At 45.0% G+C, this 21,884-nt stretch overlaps 1 protein-coding gene across 1 annotated transcript in view; it reads right to left on the bottom strand.

The window, feature by feature from the left end:
• The window catches only part of LOC117644073, a 45,353-nt gene extending 26,963 nt beyond the window's left edge, over positions 1-18,390 (bottom strand). Inside the window, exons 1-10 of the mRNA XM_034383258.1 lie at positions 18,366-18,390; positions 13,604-13,780; positions 12,478-12,663; positions 10,725-10,876; positions 9,572-9,643; positions 7,189-7,328; positions 6,846-7,038; positions 5,921-6,057; positions 3,137-3,313; positions 2,137-2,339 (exon numbers count right to left, since the gene is read on the bottom strand). Coding sequence (XP_034239149.1) covers positions 2,137-2,339; positions 3,137-3,313; positions 5,921-6,057; positions 6,846-7,038; positions 7,189-7,328; positions 9,572-9,643; positions 10,725-10,876; positions 12,478-12,663; positions 13,604-13,730 — 1,387 coding nt within the window. The 5' untranslated portion in view covers positions 13,731-13,780; positions 18,366-18,390. The remainder of the gene's footprint in view (positions 1-2,136; positions 2,340-3,136; positions 3,314-5,920; positions 6,058-6,845; positions 7,039-7,188; positions 7,329-9,571; positions 9,644-10,724; positions 10,877-12,477; positions 12,664-13,603; positions 13,781-18,365) is intronic.
• Positions 18,391-21,884: the final 3,494 nt, after the last annotated feature.

Raw genomic sequence — 21,884 nt, 5'->3', positions numbered from 1 at the left:
TGAGATGGTCATTGTGTTAACTGAATCACTTTTGGAAATGTAAAAATATCGGTAGGATTCAAAGTTACGTAAATAACGGTAAAATTAACGTAATTAACGTTTAAATGACAGATTTCAAAATGATTTCCACAACCGGAACACCGTGCAATGCGTAAGCATTGGAATTTTTTTATATGATATTTTTACGAGAGCACACTCTAAATGTCTTGCGAAGAAATTTCCCATATTACGAAGGGAATGGCGCAAGCATAATACGAAGGTGGTTTTTCTTCGTATTACGAAGGTTTTTCTTTGTATCTTACGATGAAAAAGGTCAAACGATTCGTATTACGAAGGAATATTGCTTCGTATTATGCTTGCGCCGAATTCATTGTGACATACGAATAACATAGGTCAAATTTCATTGTAAGACATTTAGAGTGCACTGTTTTTGGACTGATGTTTCCCCGTAAGAGAGTTACCAAAACGCAGCCCGAACACACAAGCGGCAGGCTGCATATCCTCCTGCATGGAAAAGTTACTTAACAGCTGAGGGGACAAGTTTTCGAGAGCAGGAAAAGATAATACGCGTCGCGCACCTAGGAGTTTTGGCCACTTTTCGCCAACTGTTCTGGCAACACTGCCCTAGTAACACAGACTTGTCGATCGACAGTCGAAATTGTATCGGCACGTCGATAGCCGATAACGTTATTTCGCTTGTCGAGCGACTGTCGTCGCACTGTCACTCGGTCGACATTTGACAACTGATGATTTCTCGATGTCGCCATTCTATCGGCCGGCCGATAACGCGCTGTCGACAACGCTGCGATAGTCGGTCGAAGACGAACGGCCGTTGTCGAGGAATTATCGAGACCGATGCCAGTGCGATGTGAAAATTTCGACTATCGCGCTCCCGACAACCCTACGATAACGACTCGATGGCAACTGGCCGTTGTCGAGAAGCTGTCGAACTCGATGTTGCCGCGACACGGAAATCGCGCTTCCGACAACCAAGCGATAACGAATCGGTGGCGACCGGCCGTGGTCGTGGAGGAGGAGTCCTTACCTCCAGAGAGTCGATGCCCGTCCCCTACCTACACTTCCAAGAAGGATTTTCCCGCTTGCTCACGGCGCTGGCAGGCCTTCAAACATCCGTGCAGCGACAAACAGGCAGTGGGTTTTCCAGTTTCCGCGAATTGATGTTCCCGGCAATGCTCGGCCTGTAGGCCAGCCGGTAAACCGCCGCGACCCCAGCCACATCGCCGCGACACCACAATTTTTTTCGCGACTCCAAGGTCGAGAACCGCTGCGCTAGGAAGCGAGGGAGTTGATTACTCTCCGCTCTAAGGGACGGGGGCACTCGGACGCTTCTCGGGGACTTCGTGAGTGGTCCGCGCCACGTAGGGCAGATGCAAGTCCGCCGCAGATGATCCCTGGTGAAGTCTGTCCGCCCAGCGTAAACCAAAAAGTTGTGGAATCCTCACAAGCCGCCGGCGCTAGGGTGCAAGCGCTCCAAAAACGCGTGAAAATTCTAAGTCCCGATGTTGGCGTGGCTTGCGTTGGTGCGGCTCCGTACCCCCCTCCACCGCGCGCAGCAGCCGCACGTAGAGAGCCGCTGCCCCCACCCCTGCGCGCCAGCAGCTCGCTGCGGCGCGCTCGGGGCATGTGCTCGGAGCCGTGCAACCGTCGTCCCCAACAAGTCCGGTAGTCTCGGGGTAAGCGTCCGCGCTACGATGCTACAGGACCGTGGTTCAACTCCTCCCGGCGGCGGGCGCTGAAGCGTCCTTCCGGCGAGAGGCAAGCGGGTGCGAAGAATATCGGAGCACTCGGATCATCGACATCACTCAAGCATTTCTTTTTTTTTCTTGTGGGGGGGGGGTGTCTATCTGACTGCCGAGTTTGTGATGTCGAGGTATCATCGGATTCCGATGTCGAGAAATCATCGGCTCCGACTGTCGTCCGACCTCGGAAGTTGTGCCATTTCGATGACGGAGAAACGTCGGGGCCGACAGTCGATCGACAATTTTAAGTCGAGGCACCGACAGTCGACCGACAATCTGTCGACTGATCTGTGCTACTAGGGTGCTTGAATGGGAATATATGGGAATAAAAAATAGTCAACGTAACTACATTAACTTTACGTGTGTAGGAAGTCACCTTGCCCAGTGAGAGAACCAACGCTGCCGATGAGGCTCTCACTCCATGAGATTTCTTGTCCCTCGGCTTGGCGGAAGCGCCGATACAGCAGCAGCCCCGCAAGAGCCAGGGCGATGAGAGACACCCACGTGAACCAGTGGAACGGCGTGATGAGAGCGTCCACTGACCCGAGGGTCCCCTCTGCTAGAAAGAGACCGACGATCCTGCCAGACACCAAGGAAAGCCCGAAGATAGCTAAGCAGTTCTCGTGTACACTCTTAATGTCTTACGAAGAAATTTCCCATATTACGAAGGGAATGGCGCAAGCATAATACGAAGGTGGTTTTTCTTCGTATTACGAAGGTTTTTCTTTGTATCTTACGATGAAAAAGGTCAAACGATTCGTATTACGAAGGAATATTGCTTCGTATTATGCTTGCGCCGAATTCATTGTAACATACGAATAACATAGGTCAAATTCCAATGTAAGACAATTAGAGTGTAATGAGATAATTTTGTGTCCTCTCTTTTGGTTCTTCCAAACTGAAGTCGATTGGAACCGGGCCTTTTGCTGCCTTCATGTTTAGACCTAGCGGACAAGGTACAACTCTCTTGATTACGGTGAGGGCATCGTCAATTGCGAACAAGCGAAAGTACGCGCAAGTTCTGTTAAGTCAGTTTCGTAATTAGGATCGATTCCAATCAATACGGAAGATGAGTGCGCACATAGAAATCCTCATGTTAATTACAGAAAAAGGTTGCAAGGCTCTCAAATGATAGGTGCTAAGATGACATCAGGGCCGTAGGTAAAAGTTAGCGTTTCGGTTTGCCTTTTTGACGTCAAGTGGGGTCAATTGATAACCCTTTGATGAATATGATATCTTCTGATGTCAATTTGACACAAAATTCCTGGTCACATTGAAGTCAAAAGGGACCAGTGAAACAGAGCTCGACTAATTGTTACCGATTTTAGGTCCCTTGACGTCAACTTGGCCTTAGTCTGTTCCTTGGGGCACGGCACCTGAGCTCAAAGGTTGTGGCCGAGAAGGCGAAGTGGTGCAAGCGGTCCAGAGACATGATGAGACCGGTCGACACTAAGTCCACACTGCCGCGCTGTACTGCGCCGGACGCACCGGAGAAAACGCCCGACGGGGGCACCTCCAGCTCACCTGACTTGACAAAGTCCTTGGCGATGACTCTGAAATCAAATGAAGGCGAGCTGGGTACAGACGCGACGGCCGGATGGAGCCTCTTTCTACTTTCGGGCTGTTTTCATGGAACTAGGTGTTACAGAAATAACACCGTGAGAAAAGGAGACGGAATTTAATATCCATGAAGCTACCTTAATGTCAGGCTGAGGAAAATGGAGTGCCTCAGGGTCCAGTCTATCGAACCTACTCTTCGTGCGTTTCATCAGGAAAGAAAGGCTTAACTGGAATTGGTGGACAGGAACTAAATGTCATCCTCTCGTTAGACTAACGGCGAAAGAGTGTTAATGAAGCATGATATTAAAGGCGTCTCCATTTCCGGTGCCAGAACATCATTGGCTGCCCAGTGGGGTTGAAAAACTTTTTCTGACCGTCTGTGTGTGAACACTACTCCTCCTGAACGGCTCGGCCGATCTGGCTGAGATTTTGCAGTCCTTGGCTCACGACACGTCAAAATTCAGCATCTCGTACTCGTACTATTCAGTGAAACCGACGATGAAACACTAAGAATTGCCAAGAAGGCAACTTTTCAATGCCTTACAACTTTGTAGAAAGTTTAACATCGCTTCTTATGTGGGTCATTCTACAGAAATGTTACAATTTCGCAGTTAGAACCGTGAAAAAATAAAAGTTGTCCGATTTCATTCATATTGGGCTTGTTTTTCTTGTTTCGGCATGCAGAATGCGAAACGATATCAAGCGTCACACTTATCGAGAAAAAAATTTTTCTCCACTGAAATCATAGGGGAAATGTCTACGGAGTTTACATAAATTGACGCCTACGGAGTTTACATTTTGAAGCAAATACCTGGATTGCAGCCGTATGAGTTGGAACAGTAGAACGCGCATACACAGCGGACTAAAGGACCACCAAAGCATTGTTTTTATCCACAATTCGAAAGTTTGACGCACAGGGGATCCGTGGCAAATCGGGTACGGAGTTTACATACAAAAAAAATACGCGACCCCCTTTTTGAAATTTGGGTACCAATTAGATGCTAGCCATTGGACTCACATCCTTCAAACTTGGTGGCTAGATGTGTTTTTTCATCCGGAATCCATTGCAGTCTTCAGATTGAGGCTGTGACTTCCCGTTTGTCTCCTGTAGTGCCAAACTCGTTACAGTGCACATGTGGATTTTAGGGAAGTAAAAACTTCGGGACAAAAGTTAATTCTGTGCAGGCACAAAGCTTCAAACTTTTTACTAAAGTCAGTGGGATTAAGTTAAAGTATAAAAGTGCCTTAGCAAATAGAGCCGTCGGGAATGATTGTCCTGCGTCTCGTTTAGACATACGAGAGGCGCAAACTTAGTGAACTACGCATCGGGACAGCCACGGAGTTTACATTTTGCACCTTCCGGAGGCCACAGCCATCTGAAAACCTCAGAAACTTTCAAACCCAATAGTGGATCATTTTGAAGCACAAAAAGCACCATCTCACCGCGCAAACCGCGTCTTTCTAGGACGAACCGTTTCGTCACAAAGGGGCAGGGACATCAAATTGTAACATTTCTGTAGAATGACCCATGTCTTTGAGGGTGCTGATGACGTAAATTTAACCCATTCTGACCCTTTGTGTGCCGTTCACCAAGGGAAGGAGCCTGCCGAAGGCAAGGCAACGCCAGCGCCGCAGGCGAAGGAAGGCGTTAACGCCAGGCGTGCACTGTGGCAAAAAGCTACGGAAAATTCTGTTAATATTTTTGGCAGGATTCTCCGTAGCCCTCTTATCGAAATTCTCCGTAGGCTCGTACAGTATTCTCCGTAGGGCCGTACTGTCTTCTCGGTAGGACCTGGAAGACTGTTTAGTCCTACGGAGATCACTGTAAGGTCCTACGGAAAATACTGCATGAGCCTACGGAGAATAGGGTACTTTCGTAGATCCCTGATCCGGAAGCACACAGACGCCATGTTGGCGGAAGTAGATCCAAACTTGACATGGGAAAGAGACGTTAGTCAAACGTATCGGCCACACTTGAACATAAACAGTCGTTTGATACTTGCTTGCAGTGCATATGTGTTTCGCGAGCAATATTTGTACAGCTCGGCTATAGTTTAAGATCCGAAGAGAGGTTAGTTTCCGGCCAATTTGGCGTCTGCTGTTCTGCGTGCTTCCGGATCAGGATCTACGGAAGTACCCTATTACCACAAGCTGTTTACAGAATCTCCCGCAGCTTTCTGCCACAGAGTGGATTGTCGAAACTGGCGCAGCATCGCGAAACTTGTTACGACAGGTCTCGGTCTGGCGTACACCTATCTAGTATTGACAGAGGGAAATAGGGTACGTCGGAGGAAATCTAGACCGGAAGTCAGCGACAGAACGGAGCCAATTTCGAAGCATTCGGATTCGCAGATTTCCACCGCTCAGCACGGCCATGCGACGCTCTTTTCTTTCTCCCGTTCTGCCGCTGACTTCGGGTCTAGGCTGTCTCCGAAGTCAACGGGAGATTAACTAAGGTCGGAAGTGCTCGGACAGATGCAGCATGCATCCGACGTCCCATGCCCGCACTGACATTCCTCCATAATTACGAGACGCGCGCTCTTGAAAAGGCCTCTTTTAGTCTCAATTATTCAAATGTACTGTGCGGTGTTGTTACTTACGTTGCGTTGAATAGCTCGAAGGTGTTCTGAGTTATAGCCAAGGTCACGATGCTAAGAAAATTAAGGTGTGCCAACACAATTTCGGGGGGCAAATCGAATATCTTCTGCATTGTGGCTCGGTCGGCATAGTGCTCCTCCTGAGCAGGAAAGAAATGTATATTCCACATGCATTTCGTTTTTAGTCAACAATGATGGTAATTTTTTCCTCTTCAGTGGTCTTTCCACTGTGGCCCGTCCTCAACCGCTCAAATGCAATGTTGATGGAAACCCCTCCCGGAAGTCCCTGATAATTCAGTGGCTGATGACACAAACAAGAGCACTATTCTCTGCCAACAAATGACGTTAGAGGAAAATTAGAATCGGTCACTAAACTGCTCGACAGTGACATGGCATCTGATGTGGATACCTCTGCAACTTCCAATAACCTACTTAGGTGACTATTTATACATTTTTTGACAGAATGCTTTGCGTGTAACTCACACTAAATTACTATGTGGGTTTTTCTGCGCGCCAATGCACGAAATTAAACATGCACTTCGTAACGCACGAATTTGTGCGCAAAAATGCACGATTTACTGCATACTTGCGCACGAAATCGTGCATTGTCGCGCACAAATTCGTGCGTTACGAAGTGCATGTTTAATTTCGTGCATTGACGCGCAGAAAAACCAACATAGTGATTTAGTGTGGAGGGTGCGAAACTTCTCAAAACGCGCAGTGCAATTGCAATCTGGTCATATTGCAGATTCGACATCTAATACCTCTCCTCAAGTAAGTAGCTATGTGCTCAGTATTCGATTCGAAATGAAGAGGTTTTTAAAAAAAAAACTCTGAAAATGATCATGTAAATGTTGCAAAACGATCTCTGCTCAACAAACAGTCAAAACAAATGCTCTAAAGGCCAGACCAAAAAATAGTATCTTACGAAGACAGCGGTGCGAACCACTGGGTGCCAGTAGTGCTTGGCTCGCCTCAGTTGAGATCGGTGGTCTTCCAGAGGATCACCACCAAAATGAATGATGTCGGTAGACACGAGGCCGTCAAGCTCTGTCCAGGCGGCGAAGGGCCACGACGCCACTGGTTCTGCATTGGAGCGAAGCATCTCGTCCAAAACCCACCTGTAAATCGAGGAAAAATTACTCTGATGACCCCTCACACGGATGTGACAGAGGTAACGGAAAATAAATGTTGCGAAACGGGTTAATGAGTGTGACCTTAGCATTGATTCTGTGATACGGTTTTACAGAATGTCTCGTTACTCTACTCACGTGGACCCATTTCCAGAAGTAGTTCGTCGAGCTCTGAAAACCTCGCTGTCGAAGCGCAAAGGCCACTCGTCAACTGACGACTTTTCATCGTCCTCGATGCTGAGCCAATGGAAGCTGTCGTTAAACCACCTTCCGTCCGCCTGACGTGGATAGACAAAACCGTATGAGTAACCTCGTTGGCTGAGCGATTGAGATGCTCGTTACTCGAGTGCGGTTGAAAAGCTTTTTCTGTCTGTGTGTGTGTGTCTGTGTGTCCGCCCGCACTACTGAACGGCTCGGCCAATTCGGCTGAGATTTTGCAGGGTTATTAGGTTTGTCCGTGGCTCGCCACCGAGGGGTTACCCACTCCCGATTTTCGCGTACACACGATTCCCAATTTCAAGATTCCCAAGATTCCAAAATGATTCCCAGATTCCTGAAGATTCCTGAAGATTCCAGAATGATTCCTGTAATTTCAGAGATTCCCATCTGATTCCATGATTCCCACGTGATTTCAATGATTCCCACGTGATTCCGACAAGATTTTCTCGCGATTCCGGTAGAAATTTAAATGGTTCGCGGGCTCGCGGGTCCGTATGGGTCGACAGGTATGAAAATCTGTGATGCGCATGACAGCGAGCTAGAGTCCTAAAGGCCCTAAAGGGGAATGAGGCGGTATTTCGTCCTCCCTCAACGGGCAATTGGTCTTTGGACCTTCCTTTTGCGTGCCTTTGTTACGGAAAGCGATTATCTGCCTTAGTTTGGGAGCAATACTGCCGCAAAGTTGATCAAAACGGTCACAAATGTCTGTGAAAAATCGTGTTTTGGGCCGACTTTAAGCATCTACTGCGTCTGATCCGAGGCGGTATTTTGTCCTCCCTCAACGGGCATTTGGTCTTTGGACCTTTCTTTTGCATGCCTTTGTTACGGAAAGCGATTATCTGCCTTAGTTTGGGAGCAGTATTGCCGCAAAGTTGATCAAAACACGATTTTTCAGACATTTGTGACCATTTTGATCAACTTTGCGGCAATACTGCTCCAAAACTAAGGCAGATAATCGCTTTCCGTAAAAAAGGCATGCAAAAGAAAGGTCCAAAGACCAATTGCCCGTTGAGGGAGGACGAAATACCGCCTCGGATCAGACGCAGCAGATGCTTAAAGTCGGCCCAAAACACGATTTTTTACAGACATTTGTGACCGTTTTGATCAACTTTGCGGCAGTACTGCTCCCAAACTAAGGCAGATAATCGCTTTCCGTAACAAAGGCACGCATAAGGAAGGTCCAAAGACCAATTCTGTGGCAATACAACAAAGTGACGTAAGTCAAAAACATTAGTATTTCAGGAGACGTAAAAAACACTTTTCAAAATCAAGCAACAGGTTAAAACTTTAACCGATGATAGGAGAATTTCTTGTGGCACTTAAAAAATACTTTTATGTTAAGAGACAGTTAAAATAATGATTGGTTTTCCACTTCGCTAGACTTACGTCACATGATTTGGGATTTTTAATCCAACAAAGTGACGTAAGTGCACTTACGTCACTTTGAAAGTTTACATTTTACTCCGTTGTGACCCCTCCTATATATTAAAGTTTAGACAGTGCAAGTCATTAGCTGTATGACATAATCGTACTCGAGGTCCCTGCCCAGCTGTGAAAAAATCTGTGACGCAGGTTTACTTACGACACATTTTTTACGACATGATTTCCAAAAATATGTCGTAAGTGCACTTACGACATTTTGGCAAATTGACTTCTGAATGAAATTGACTTACGTCAGATTTTACTTGTCATTATCTCCTAGACCAAACGAGAAAAATGTAATTGTGCATATTGGAATAGGTCCGCATCAATGAGAGGGTTCCAACCGTGCGACTAACTCGTTTTTGTCGTAAGTGCACTTACGTCACTTTGTTGTAATGCCACAGAATTGCCCGTTGAGGGAGGACGAAATACCGCCTCGGATCAGACGCAGCAGATGCTTAAAGTCGGCCCAAAACACGATTTTTCACAGACATTTGTGACAGTTTTGATCAACTTTGAGACAATACTGCTTCCAAACTAAGCCGGATTATCGCACTTTGTATCAAAGGCATGCTAAAGGAGGGGTCGCGTGGGGTCGCGAAATTTTTCCTGGGGGTCGCGGAAATTTTTGGCTACAAATTTGGGGTCGCGAACCGAAAAAGGTTGGGAACCGCTGCCCCAAGCAGACGACACAACATCAAAACAAAGCGTCCGGTGACGACCAAAATGTCCGCCGTGCGTTTCCGCTTCCGGCGTCGGTTCCTAAACTTCCGCAATGAGCCTCGAAACTTCTAAACTGTCTACATGCGACATTGCAGGGATCTTCAATCAACTATTATTGAGAGCTGAGGAGGTTAATAGGACTTGTTCGAAGTGCTACCAGGGCTCTAGGCTTCACGAGGCCCTCAGCAGACGACACAACATCAAAACAAACTATGAGGATAGCACTTTTCTAGAGAATGAGAAGCAAAATCAGAACGTTTTTCAGGTTTGCGGATCTCACCTTCTACGAGCTGGAAAGGAAGTTTCCAAAGCTGTAAAAGAAGTCTGGTTCATCATTGGCCCTCTGTGGAAATTTGCGTCCTGTTCGTAACCCTGTCACAACCGAAGTAAAGAAGGGGAAGGCCTCGGCTGCCTCGGCGGTCTACGGAACACTTCGGAGGCGCTAAGCAGAGTATCCGATGGTTCGCATGATCTAAGGGAATGTTCCATAATTTACACACAATTTTCACCTGATTCCCATGATTCCGAAATGATTCCCAAGATTCCCAACTGATTCCCAAGATTCCCGAGCGATTCCTAAACGATTCCGCCGATTCCCGCGATTCCCTTGCAATTCCCACGATTCCCGTGATTCCGCCTGATTCCACCTGATTCCGCCGAGATTCCGACCAGATTCCCGGCCATGTGTACACACGATTCCCGGGGTGGGTAACCCCTCGCTCGCCACACATCAAAATTCAGCTTCCTATTTTAATTTCTTCATTTATAAGTAGCAAAAATAACTTCCAAAACGTCAGAAAAGGGCAAGGTTCACAAGGGCGGAAGGAGGATTTCAGCCATGGGCGGAGCTAGCACTGCATGTAGGGGTATTTTTGGAATAAGGGCGGGGTGATTCCGTGCGTAGGGGGTCAGGTGCTTGTGGGAATGACTGACCATGAGAGTAAGCTAGAACCATTCAGATTTTTTGTTGCATGCACTTTCACTTGTGAAACTGCTTCCTTTCGTCCACAGGATGATCTCACTTGATTTATTTAAGTATCGGGTCTCCTTTGAGGTGGGTACATTCCTACTAACAATGCGATATTGTCTTTACAAAACTTGTTTCTCAATTTCAGCCGGTCTTTCAATTTGAAATGAATAACAGAATCCAAATAGCGTATCCAGATAGAGCACGCTGCAATTGTTGAGGTTTGTCCAATGCATTCCCTGTTCCCTGTACTACTAATAATGTTTGTTTTTCTAATTAATTATTACTCTTTCCTCTCTTATATTAAGCTGGATTCTTTTAAGGCAGCTGATGACTTGCTGACCATGTCTCCATAGTTCGAACGGGTGCCTCTCCATGTGGAGAGGCGTTTTGAAGAGCGAAGCTTGGCTAGTGCAGGCCCACTTTTGAGCTCATTTTCTGGCCCATCACGTCTGCCCACATCAGTTGTAAAAATTTCAAGGAGTTCCTGGCCCACTGGATGTTTTCTGACTTTTAATAAGCTCACACAATATTTACCACTCACTGTATATTTTCCATTTTGCAGGATTATTTTATTTCAAAATTGAGGGAGCACCCAAAGGAAGCCGGGGAAGCTGGAGACCAGAGACTGAATTATGTCTTGCTACATCCTGTACAGAATTGTAAGTGCACATTCTGTGCAGATTGTGTGCTTGTAGTTCAAGTATGCCTGTATGAACACTCGATGTACGCTTGTAAGTTTGTGTGCTTCACACTAAATGTTTTTGTACAAATTTGTACGGAAAGTAAGGGAGTATGGGGCGATTTGTAACAGATTTTGGAATTCTCTATACAAAATTAAGAACATTCTGCATATCGGTGTCAAACTTGTGCCAGTTGAGCAGTCTGGCCCTTCATCTAGACTGTGCAGCTCCGTTGGATCAATCTGGAGTCCGTAATCTTTGAAATCTAAGACGCTTTCCAAACCCTTGCATGCTGTTACGAATCGCCCCAGCATGGGGTGATTTGTAACAGCCATGGGGCTTTTCATAACAGCCTACACATTAAATGAAACATCGTCGGGAATGTTATCTCCTCCAGCAGTTGTTCTTCGGATGTCCTACAGACGCCTTAAAATCTACATTACAAGCTGCCCTTGACCGCCTCAGCATAAACTGACCGGCTATGTCAACCCTAACCTCACTTTTTTCAATTTTGGAGGAAAGCATAGAATAACTCGCTTTAAAATGCATTTGGAGCTGTGTAAATGTATTGGAATAAAACAGCAGATGATTCGAGAAATAATTCAAGCATTTAATTGCAAAAATTACTTAAATTCTTGTTTTTATACGGGTCTGTTACGAATCACCCCAATTGCCGGCTACGCAAGAAATACGTCCCTAACTATCACTGGACAAAGTAAAAGCACCTTATGCCACGTGGTTACATTGTAAAGGGGTCACGCTTCAAGGCCCCAACAGTACTTCGATGGTGATTCATACCTGGGGAGCCTCAGACAGAAACTTCCTAGAATTCAAAATAAAAGATTTACCTGTTTTCGGTGTACCCTAAATTTCAGACGCCCTCCAAAACTATACCTGAGCACCGATCACATCCGCTTTGATTGTAGAAGGACCCTGTACTTGAAGCGAAAGAGGGGCCATACCCAGATTTTCCTCTGCTCCCTCCACTTAAATTAATAAACGCGTGTGTTACGAATCGCCCCTGTTACAAATCGCCCCATACTCCCTTATTGTATTAACCGCCATCACACATTATCCTCATCCATCACCCGTCATTTGTCACCCTTCTGTACGCACGTCACCATCAGCTGTTTTACCCCCACTACCACTGTCTTGTCCAGCTGTTTACCTGCCCCATTTTGTACGGTTAATGTCTGTGCTGGTCTCGCCGAATAAACATGTCTACAGAAGTCAGTCAAGTCCCTCAATTCGAACATTGGAAGAATACAACGAAAAGTGTGCATTTAGTGTGCACACGAAAACTTATATGTTTCGTACAGAATTGAACATAAAATATTGTGTGTTGTTCCTGCATGCTGCCCAGCTCGAAAACCGAAGCGTGTGTGTTAGTTTTTATCCCCTTGAAAGGAATACAGCTGCAATTAATAACAATACTTGCCTTTTGTAGCCAACGCTGCCTGTGTTGGCCGCCCTTCAGCAACACGCCAATGTTCGTCTGGTGCCTGACATTGAGCAAGGTGTGTGCACTGGCAGAGTTTTCCGGGATGGAAACCTGGAAGCGGCCGTCTCCCGCTAGGATACGGAAGACACTAAGCTTTTCTAAGATAAACAAACGACAAAAAAGTGTTGACGTGTGAGAATATGAGCAGACAACGGAAACACCTACAATTTTTGGCTGATCGACAGCGAAGCCCGTTACTCGGCTGGGGTTGAAACATTTAAGTCAAACAGTCAAATTTGACTGTGGCTGCCTGTGTGTGAGCACTACTCCCGAACGCCTGGGCCGACCTGATTGAGATTTAGCAGGGTCCCTAACTGTCGTGAGTGTAACTGTAACTGTTTGAGTGTAACTGTGAAAAACGCTAAAAGAAATCTTAGTGGATCGTCAAAATTTGACTATTTGACACCCATATTGCTCCCGTGTATTAAAATGTTGTCCTGGTGTCTGTTTTGACTCTCTGGAACCATTTTGAGGTGAAGGTCAGCATTACAAGAGTTGAGGCCTACGATTTCTCGCTGTGTAGTGCCGAAGAAAACCGAATCACAATAGGCCGTGATTAAACATAATTTAGATGTCATTCAGTTTGATCAGCGAGCATCACTCTCATAAGGGGGCCTGGGGTCGGTGCCTCCCAGCCTCAATGCATAAACCAAATGCTGTTTAGACTTGCGACCCCGTCTCTTTGAGTGCCGATGCGTAAGCAAAAGAGCCTCCCGAAAGCTGGCCAGCGCCATCGCAACAGACCAGAGTAGGTGTAAACGCCAGGCGTGGATTGCCGGAACTGGCGCAGCATCGCGAAGACTGTTACGGTAAGTCACTGTCTGGCGTACACCTACCTTGCATCTATTCAGTACCTTTCGCTTGTTCCCCGTATGTATTCGGCAGCAAGTTACACGGAACTCAAGGAAAACCATTCCCCTAAATTTTACAGCCTTGGGACGGGCTAAAGTTGCCGATGTGTATCGCTTAGCTTTTCTATTTTTTGTCGATTTTGACCGCACCCGACGTTCTTAAAGTTGATCACCCTCCCTGACTCACCGGCAGCATCACTTACGGCCAGGACAACAGCGTCGACACCCCTTACCGCAAAGAAGTCCATTGCTAGATATGCAACGTCTGACGCTCGCACTGAGGCGGAAATGAACAGGACATTCCACCAGTTCATGTCTCCAATCGCCTTGCGAAGATGAACTGATAGCACTGTCGCATCAATCACTGAAAATAATGGAAAATTCATTTATGTGCCACAAATATATGAGCGATTCTCACGTTTCGGGGTAGTTTCGTTTCACTCTAAATGTCTTACAATGAAATTTGACCCATGTTATTCGTATGTTGCGGTGAATTTGGCGCAAGCATAATACGAAGCAATATTCCTTCGTAATACGAATCTTTTTAGCTTTTTCACTGTAAGATACAAAGAAAAACCTTCGTAATACGAAGAAAAACCACCTTCGTATTATGCTTGCGCCATTTCCTTCGTAATATGGGAAATTTCTTCGTAAGACATTTAGAGCGTTCTTCAGACAACTGTGCCCAAACGAGCGCAGATATAGACATGGGGTTTGTTTCTGATGTTAGGGAGGGCCATTGCTCACTAAACGCACACATTTCGAAAAAGTTCACGTTCGTTGGATTGGTCTACGCAGCGTTTGGGATACCCTAAATGTAACTTCCGTGATTGTCCAAAGAGAACATACTCGAACTTTCCGCCAGTGTGGCCGTGTGGTTCGAAAATGCTGCCAACTGTCGATGGGGATTCGAAGCTTAGCATGTCTCGAGCTAATTTCAACCGAAGACCAATACGCCAGACTTCTTTCAAAGGTACTTATGCTGCAACGAAAAATGTCCACCGTATATTCAATTTCACTACACAAATTTCGAAAAGGCAGCTCTGGACTTCTCCCCAAGCCAAACTCTTAACTTTCCATGACACAAGCCATCAAAGTGGAGTCCCTGGGATATAATTGCATGGGTCACGGAAATCTAAGATGCTGTACACGGTCTCAAAGCGGGCTAGAGTATTATAAAATGGCGTGTATCAACAATTACCTGTAACTTCCGTGGCACCCTTTACCCAATGTTGCAGCAGCACTAGGTGAAAAAATTTTCCACTTAAATGTCGGGCTTAGAGTATCATTTGACCCTGGAACGACTTTTAAGCCACAGCAAGCCCGAGTCAGCCGTTAAAGCCGATTTTCACACTTTGTAACCTCCGTGATAACGTAATTTCCGTGATCAAAACACCCACTAAAACGTATGGGAATACCTTATGCCTCATGTTTTTAGGAAGGTAGTACAAGGTCTTTACTATAAATACCATTGCCATAACTCTAGTATCATCCAGGACCCTAATAATCAGAAAAACTTAATTGGATATTTCTCACTTTCGGCAAATCAGAGACGCCAAAACTACCCCGAAACGTGAGAATCGTTCATATGATTTGTTCAATTCACTTCTTAATTTATTGTCACTCATTCCCTCACTGGCAACAGAACAAGAAGGTTTGCACATTACACCAGGGAAGAGGACAAGAACATTTTCACATACGTAGCTTTGCATGTCACTGAAAAGACGCGGGTGAAGCATTCTGGATCAACATGGCGAAGGAGTGGGATGATTCTGGTATGTGTACTATAGTTTTAGTTTGTAATGTATCATATGAAGAAACAGATCAAAGCTCAGTACTGTTGAAATCAAATATCATCTTGTTGCAGGACGCACATGGCATGGACTAAAGGGCAATAATTCCTAACTTTATTTCCTTCTTGTCGAGAGTTGATCTTTTACGTATGCACTGAGAAAACCTTACAAACTATTTTGGGCCTTACAAACAAAAGTAGTTTGTATAACAAAGTATTTTGAGCATACATAAGCTTACAAAGTACATACTTCGTAATTTACGAACTATTTCTTCGTATAACAAAGTATTTTAGTTTGTTATATGTACGCTCATAATACTTCGTAAGGTTTTAAGAGTGTGACATTTTGGGCTGAGCGATAGCGAAGCCCGTTGCTCCAGTGGGGTTGAAAAGTTTTACCTGTCTGTCTGAGTGTGCGTGCGCACTACTTACTCCTCCTGAACGGCTCGGCCGATCTGGCTGAGATTTTGCAAGATCCTTAGGTAGATTCTTGGCTCGCCACACACCAAAATTCAGCTTTCTATATCATTCCTTTCGGTCATATTAACCAAAAAACACTTAAAAAAAAGTTCCGCCAAGGCAAGCTTAGCAAAGCGGTCTTGCCGTGGCCCGGCAGGCGAGGCCGGGCAGAGAGGGGGCAAGGAAGGGAGGGGGTGGCTGTGAGGAGTGGGGACTGGCGCGGCGTGGCGGCGCAGGACGACGACGGACGACGGACGACGGAACCAACACGACCATGCAGTCCCCTCCGAGCGCGCTGAATGGATGGATGGATGGATGGGATGGATGGATGGGATGGGATGAGTGGGATCGGATGCAGAGCTAGAAGCGGTAGCAAGACCGCTTAAAAAGTTCCGCCAAGGCAAGCTGGGACATTCCACGTGAATCCAACGACGGTTTGGAATCGAGGTCCTCGGATTTCGACCTAAGTGGTATCAATCGATTCGGTATCGGCCCCTGACTCACCATGTAAATTTTTTTGAAAAAATTTTGAACGGTTTAGTTTTTGCACCAGTTTTATGGTTTTATAAGTTTAAAAATAGTAAAAACAAAAAAAATTTTTTTTAAATTTTTTGTAGGTGTTCTTGAGGGTTTAGGAATGTGGGAAAAGCATTAAAAGTTGTTTGAGAACCATCTGGGAGGTTTTAAGGGTAGTGAAAATGGTGAATTTTGGTGAAAATTTGACAAATTTCACCGTTCTGAAAATACGTCATCATGGATTTTGGCCAAACTTTTTTTTTCTTTTCCTCTACTATTGGTGCATACTCCCTTAAGAGGGTTTGGATGGCCCGCCACAATTTTCTCTTCTGGAGCCTATAACATGTCTAATTGCGGCATATTTTTCCCTTTAATTGACTGTTTTTTTGTCGTCTCTCTCATGCGCTTACTTGGTCGACCATGCAGATCACTCAAAGTAAGGATATCAGGGCCCAACACAACTCCTGATAGCTAGCTCTTCTAATTGCAGACTTTTAGGGACTCATGCAATCATTATCATAGATACTTTAAACAAATTTATTTTATTTTGAGCACATTTTCACTCATAGATCTCGACTAACCTGAGACATGGAGTTTTGAAGTGGACAAAAGTTTAGTGACAACTCACTATTTAAGGATGGCAAGATTCAGAAATTCTTAATGGAAAGAGTAATCAAGTTGAAACATGTGCTGTACTACATAAAGTCCACTTCGAAACTCCATGTCTCAGGTTAGTCGAGATCTGAGTGAAAATGTCCTCAAAATAAAATAAATTTGTGTAAAGTAACTATAATAATGGTTGCATGGGTCCCTAAAAGTCTGCATATAGAAGAGCTAGCTATCAGGAGTTGTGTTGGGCCCTGATATCCTTACTTTGAGTGATCTGCATGGTCGACCAAGTAAGCGTACGAGAGAAACGACAAAAAAACAGTCAATTAAAGGGAAAAATATGCCGCAATTAGACATGTTATAGGCTCCAGAAGAGAAAATTGTGGCGGGCCATCCAAACCCTCTTAAGGGAGTATGCACCAATAGTAGAGGAAAAGAAAAAAAAAGTTTGGCCAAAATCCATGATGACGTATTTTCAGAACGGTGAAATTTGTCAAATTTTCACCAAAATTCACCATTTTCACTACCCTTAAAACCTCCCAGATGGTTCTCAAACAACTTTTAATGCTTTTCCCACATTCCTAAACCCTCAAGAACACCTACAAAAAATTTAAAAAAAAAATTTTTGTTTTTACTATTTTTAAACTTATAAAACCATAAAACTGGTGCAAAAACTAAACCGTTCAAAATTTTTTCAAAAAAATTTACATGGTGAGTCAGGGGCCGATACCGAATCGATTGATACCACTTAGGTCGAAATCCGAGGACCTCGATTCCAAACTGTCGTTGGATTCACGTGGAATGTCCCAGCTTAGCAAAGCGGTCTTGCCGTGGACCGGCCGGGGAGGCCGGGCAGAGAGGGGGCAAGAAGGGTGGGGGTGGCTGTGAGGAGTGGGGACTGGCGCGGCGAGGCGGCGCGGCGGCGCAGGACGACGACAGACGACGACGACCAACACGACCATGCAGTCCCCTCCGAGCCCGAGCGCGCCGAATGGATGGATGGGTGGATGGGATGGGATGAGTGGGATCGGATGCAGAACTAGAAGCGGTAGCAAGACCGCTTAAAAACGGCAGAAAATAAGACACCTTGTTTGGTACTTCCAATTTTTTTTGTAAAGATTCATATCGTTTCCTATGTTTTGGAGGGTGCTGATGACGAAAATAGAACCCATTCTGACCGTCGACCTAAAGTTAAGTCCCATTGTTGAAGATTTTGATCACCAAATTCTATATTATGTGGGGATCACGACCATTTCTACGTTCAGTGTAGGAAAGCAGCCTGCCGAAGGCGGCAGGCGAGCGCCGCAGGCGAAGGTAGGTGTATACGCCAGGCGTGGATTGTCGGAACTGGCGCAGCATCGCGAAGCCTGTTACGACAAGACACGGTCTGGCGTACACCTACCTTATTCCACATGACATTATTTGTGCGCATTTCAAAGATCAGTAGACTACTTTCGCCAGTGCAATCTGGGTCATCGGGGAACAACAGTTAAAGAGCAACGATCTAAATTACTCAGTTTAGGGCGGAGTGCCTCTTTCGGTGCCTTTGGCGGTGGCGTTGGTTGATACTCACCCTGCGACCGCGTGCACCAGATTGTCGTTGTGCGACAGCCAGCGGCGGCGTCCTCAAAGCCACCGCACCATCAAGTATGCATGGGCCACCGTTGGTCGTACCCAGGCCTCACCGGCACTGATTTGTCACGCTATCCGCCCTTTGTTGCCAGCAGTGACTGACTCGAGGGGTGACCCACTTTTAAATTTGGTGACTGAAAGCTGACTTGTACAAAAAAAAGTCTCTTTATTACTAAATTTAGAATAGAAGTATAATGATGACTGCATACTGACCTTTTCTTTCAAGGGCGAGGTAAGGGAGGGTGGGGTACAATGGGACGCTTTTTTTGTTTTTGGCCTAGATCCGAGACCGTTGGAGCTAGAATGTCTCCCGAAAGCTCAAAATGTTCTTTGTTTATTTATCTATAACTTTTATTTGAACAAAAAATTGATTATACGGCATTTTTGGTCTGTGGAGACATTTGGCCAAAGAGTGTCACCTGTCCCATTGTGCCCCGGGCTGGGGCACAATGGGACAGCCCAGGGGCACATTGGGACACACCCTTTTATGACCTAAAAATAAAGCGAAGGAGCATTAAAAAAATTGTGGGCAATAGGTTTTGATCTATTTTTGTCACGAACTATTTTAAAAAAGGACTTACGTTACTGGTTGCCTTTAAAAAAAATACCGGAGTAAGATGTGTAACAAATAAAGAATATGCAGTGTTAAATATAATAAAAAGCACGAAAGAAATGTGTGACGCCAAAATTTTTGTGCAGAACATAATTAACGTATGGTTTGGCTTCATTTATACATAAACTACAACCAAAACTTGAAAGCCCTTTGATTAACACGTCCCATAGTGCCCCAAACGAGGGTGTCCCATTGTGCCCCAAATGCCAGAGCGCCCAGACAAGTTTCGCTGAACTTGAAAAGACCAACGAACGCACTGGTGAACTCGCCACGAACGTGCGACAAATACTTTAAATGCTAGAGGAAAAACAAAATTCTCCGGTCTTGCTAGTTTTGCCTAGTTTTTCTTACATTCGCACTTTGCGTCGACCTGCCGAGAGAACGCTCAGTCGAATAGAGTTCCCGCTTTGTGAAACTAACATGGCAACTGCTGGCCTATAATCGAGCGTAACCCGCAGATCCTACGAACACCGCAAGGTGGCTAATTTGACAGTGTCCCATTGTGCCCCGTGTCCCATTGTACCCCACCCTCCCTTACACGCGGGGGAGTCTCGAAGCCCGGAAGGTGCGGACGAGGAGGCCTTTACTCGTACCGGGGATTGGAAGGAGCCCTCGGCCCCACCTTCATCCTTGGTCTAGTCAGGGCTGTCAGGGGTTTAACCTTGCACTTTCCGACCCCGGTGTCGAGTGTTCTCGAGACCCAACATAACGATTTGAGAGTTGGAGGCACCCTGGGGAACGGTGCAGGGACCGGTGGGAAGCAAAAATCTACCTTTGGAGGATAAATTCCTATTTAACGCCTATCAATTACCCGAAATCGCCGCTGCATGCCCCGTAAACAAAACTACTATCAAAAGTAGTACTGTCGTACTAGCATATCGGAGCTCTGTACATCCGTAAATGTAGTACGGAAGAAGTACCTTATGAAACAAAAAATGCATCCGAAAGAAGTACTGCCGAGCTACATTTCAGGACGTCTCTTTCGGGAGCACTTCGGGACGTCGGAAACGGTAGGTCTTTGAGAGGTCTTTCGGAGGTCCCCCACCACCCGTCGGAGCGCCCTGCGGCCATGTAGTTCCGGGTGTGACCGCTAGAGCGCGCACTTCTGTCGTAGTTCGATGGTCTGCCGCTAGGGTGCGCCACTGTTCCGGATATAAATGGGAATGCGTATAGGAATGTGAATATGACACAGATAAACTGTTAGAAAAAAATGTATTTATTCACTGACCTTTTTAAATTCCCGGGTGGAAGGATCTTTCGTTAAACTGTAGTTTCAACTACAGTACCAAAACTGCAGTTCCCGAACTAAAGTTAGTTTTAAAAAGAAACTGAAGATTAAATACAATTCCACTTTGCAGTTGAAATTGTAGTTTTCTGTCAGTTCACAATGTAGTTTTAGTGTTGATTTGAAGTTCAGTTGGAGGTTCAGTTTAAGTTTCAGTTACAATTTACTTAATATCCATTTCTGGAAGTAAAGCGACTGCTGAAAATAAATATTCAAAAACTGTCTCTCATCTAGTATGTTTCCGTACTTAGTATGTATTCTAAACATATTCTCTTATCGACATACTAACGTTGATAGTTATGTCTCAAAACTAGTACGTTTCCATACTTCTTATGCAATCTTCTAGTTGTATCAAGTAAAAGTTACATACCACAAGGGGAACTCAAAATTACAGTGGCTGCTTCATTGCTTTTAAAGCAGTTGAGGTTTACGTTGAATTTTTTGTCGTCTCCCTTTAAAAAAAGTATCAGGTTAAGAGCAAACGTTTAAGGTTTATAGCTAATACAGTTGGCTTTACTTTAAATGGTATAGTTGTTCGCTGTTTAAAAATTTATGCAAGCTTCCCCTTTTTTAAAGTTAGCCTCCCTAAAGAGACAAAGTAACCTTAAGTCTGCGACAAGTTTACGTAAACAGACTTGTCGCAAAGGTCCAAAATATTTTGCGCTTACATTTTTTATACTGACAGTTTAAAATTAAAATTGGTCATAAAATGCAAGTTTGTCATGAAGAGGACTACAACTTTACATAGGATTACTCTAAAATTGCTTGTAGTTTAAAAGATGTAGAAAAATTCTTAGTTTTGATTTTTTTTTATTAAATCCAAATCAAAGTAATTCTGTTAAGTCCTTCATATACCCTTCCTTTTAAAAATAAACATAATATTACATGCTAGTAGTATTAAATAACACTTTCGTTGAGTGAAGTTGGAGCAAAGCATATTGACTACCGCAAAAATGGACACTTAGTGCATCATCCGCTAGGTGGCGCTAGTGTCGCATCATTTACGTCTTCGAGTTAAAAGTGTTCTTGCAGCCGATCAGAGGAATATTTTTTGGGTCAAACTCTGTGCAGGGCAAATATTTGAGATGCTACGACTCTACCACAAAAGGATTGACCTCGATAGGTGGAATATTAGGGAAATAACTTTGAGTACAACTTTCCTCTCGCGTACGGCTACGGGTCGTAGTTTGGTTAGGCTCCGATCGCTGTGCCTCCAAGTGCATCAGTCCTCGATGCGAAGTATATTTTTACCGAGTGATCAACTCCGAGAGGAGGTGACTCCACTCACCAACACCTAAGGTTGAAATCACCTAAGGTGGCTATATGATAACGGGGCTGAGGCTCTATTTTGAATTTTCACTCTCTTTTCGGAAACTGAACCCCAACTACTCTCTTTCTAGTTATTTCAAATGGCTTTTAAGTTGTTCGAAACTAAGGTTGAACTGCAGTTTGACTGCAGTTTAACTAGCACGAAAATGAGGGAGAAACTATAGTTGTTCCAAATAACTGGTAGTTTTTGCATAGTTAAACTGCAGTTTTACTGCAGTTGACTATAGTTTAAC

Source organism: Thrips palmi, unplaced genomic scaffold, assembly GCF_012932325.1.
Source record: "Thrips palmi isolate BJ-2018 unplaced genomic scaffold, TpBJ-2018v1 HiC_scaffold_17, whole genome shotgun sequence".
Taxonomy (NCBI): domain Eukaryota; kingdom Metazoa; phylum Arthropoda; class Insecta; order Thysanoptera; family Thripidae; genus Thrips; species Thrips palmi.
This window is presented reverse-complemented; position numbering and strand designations above follow the sequence as displayed.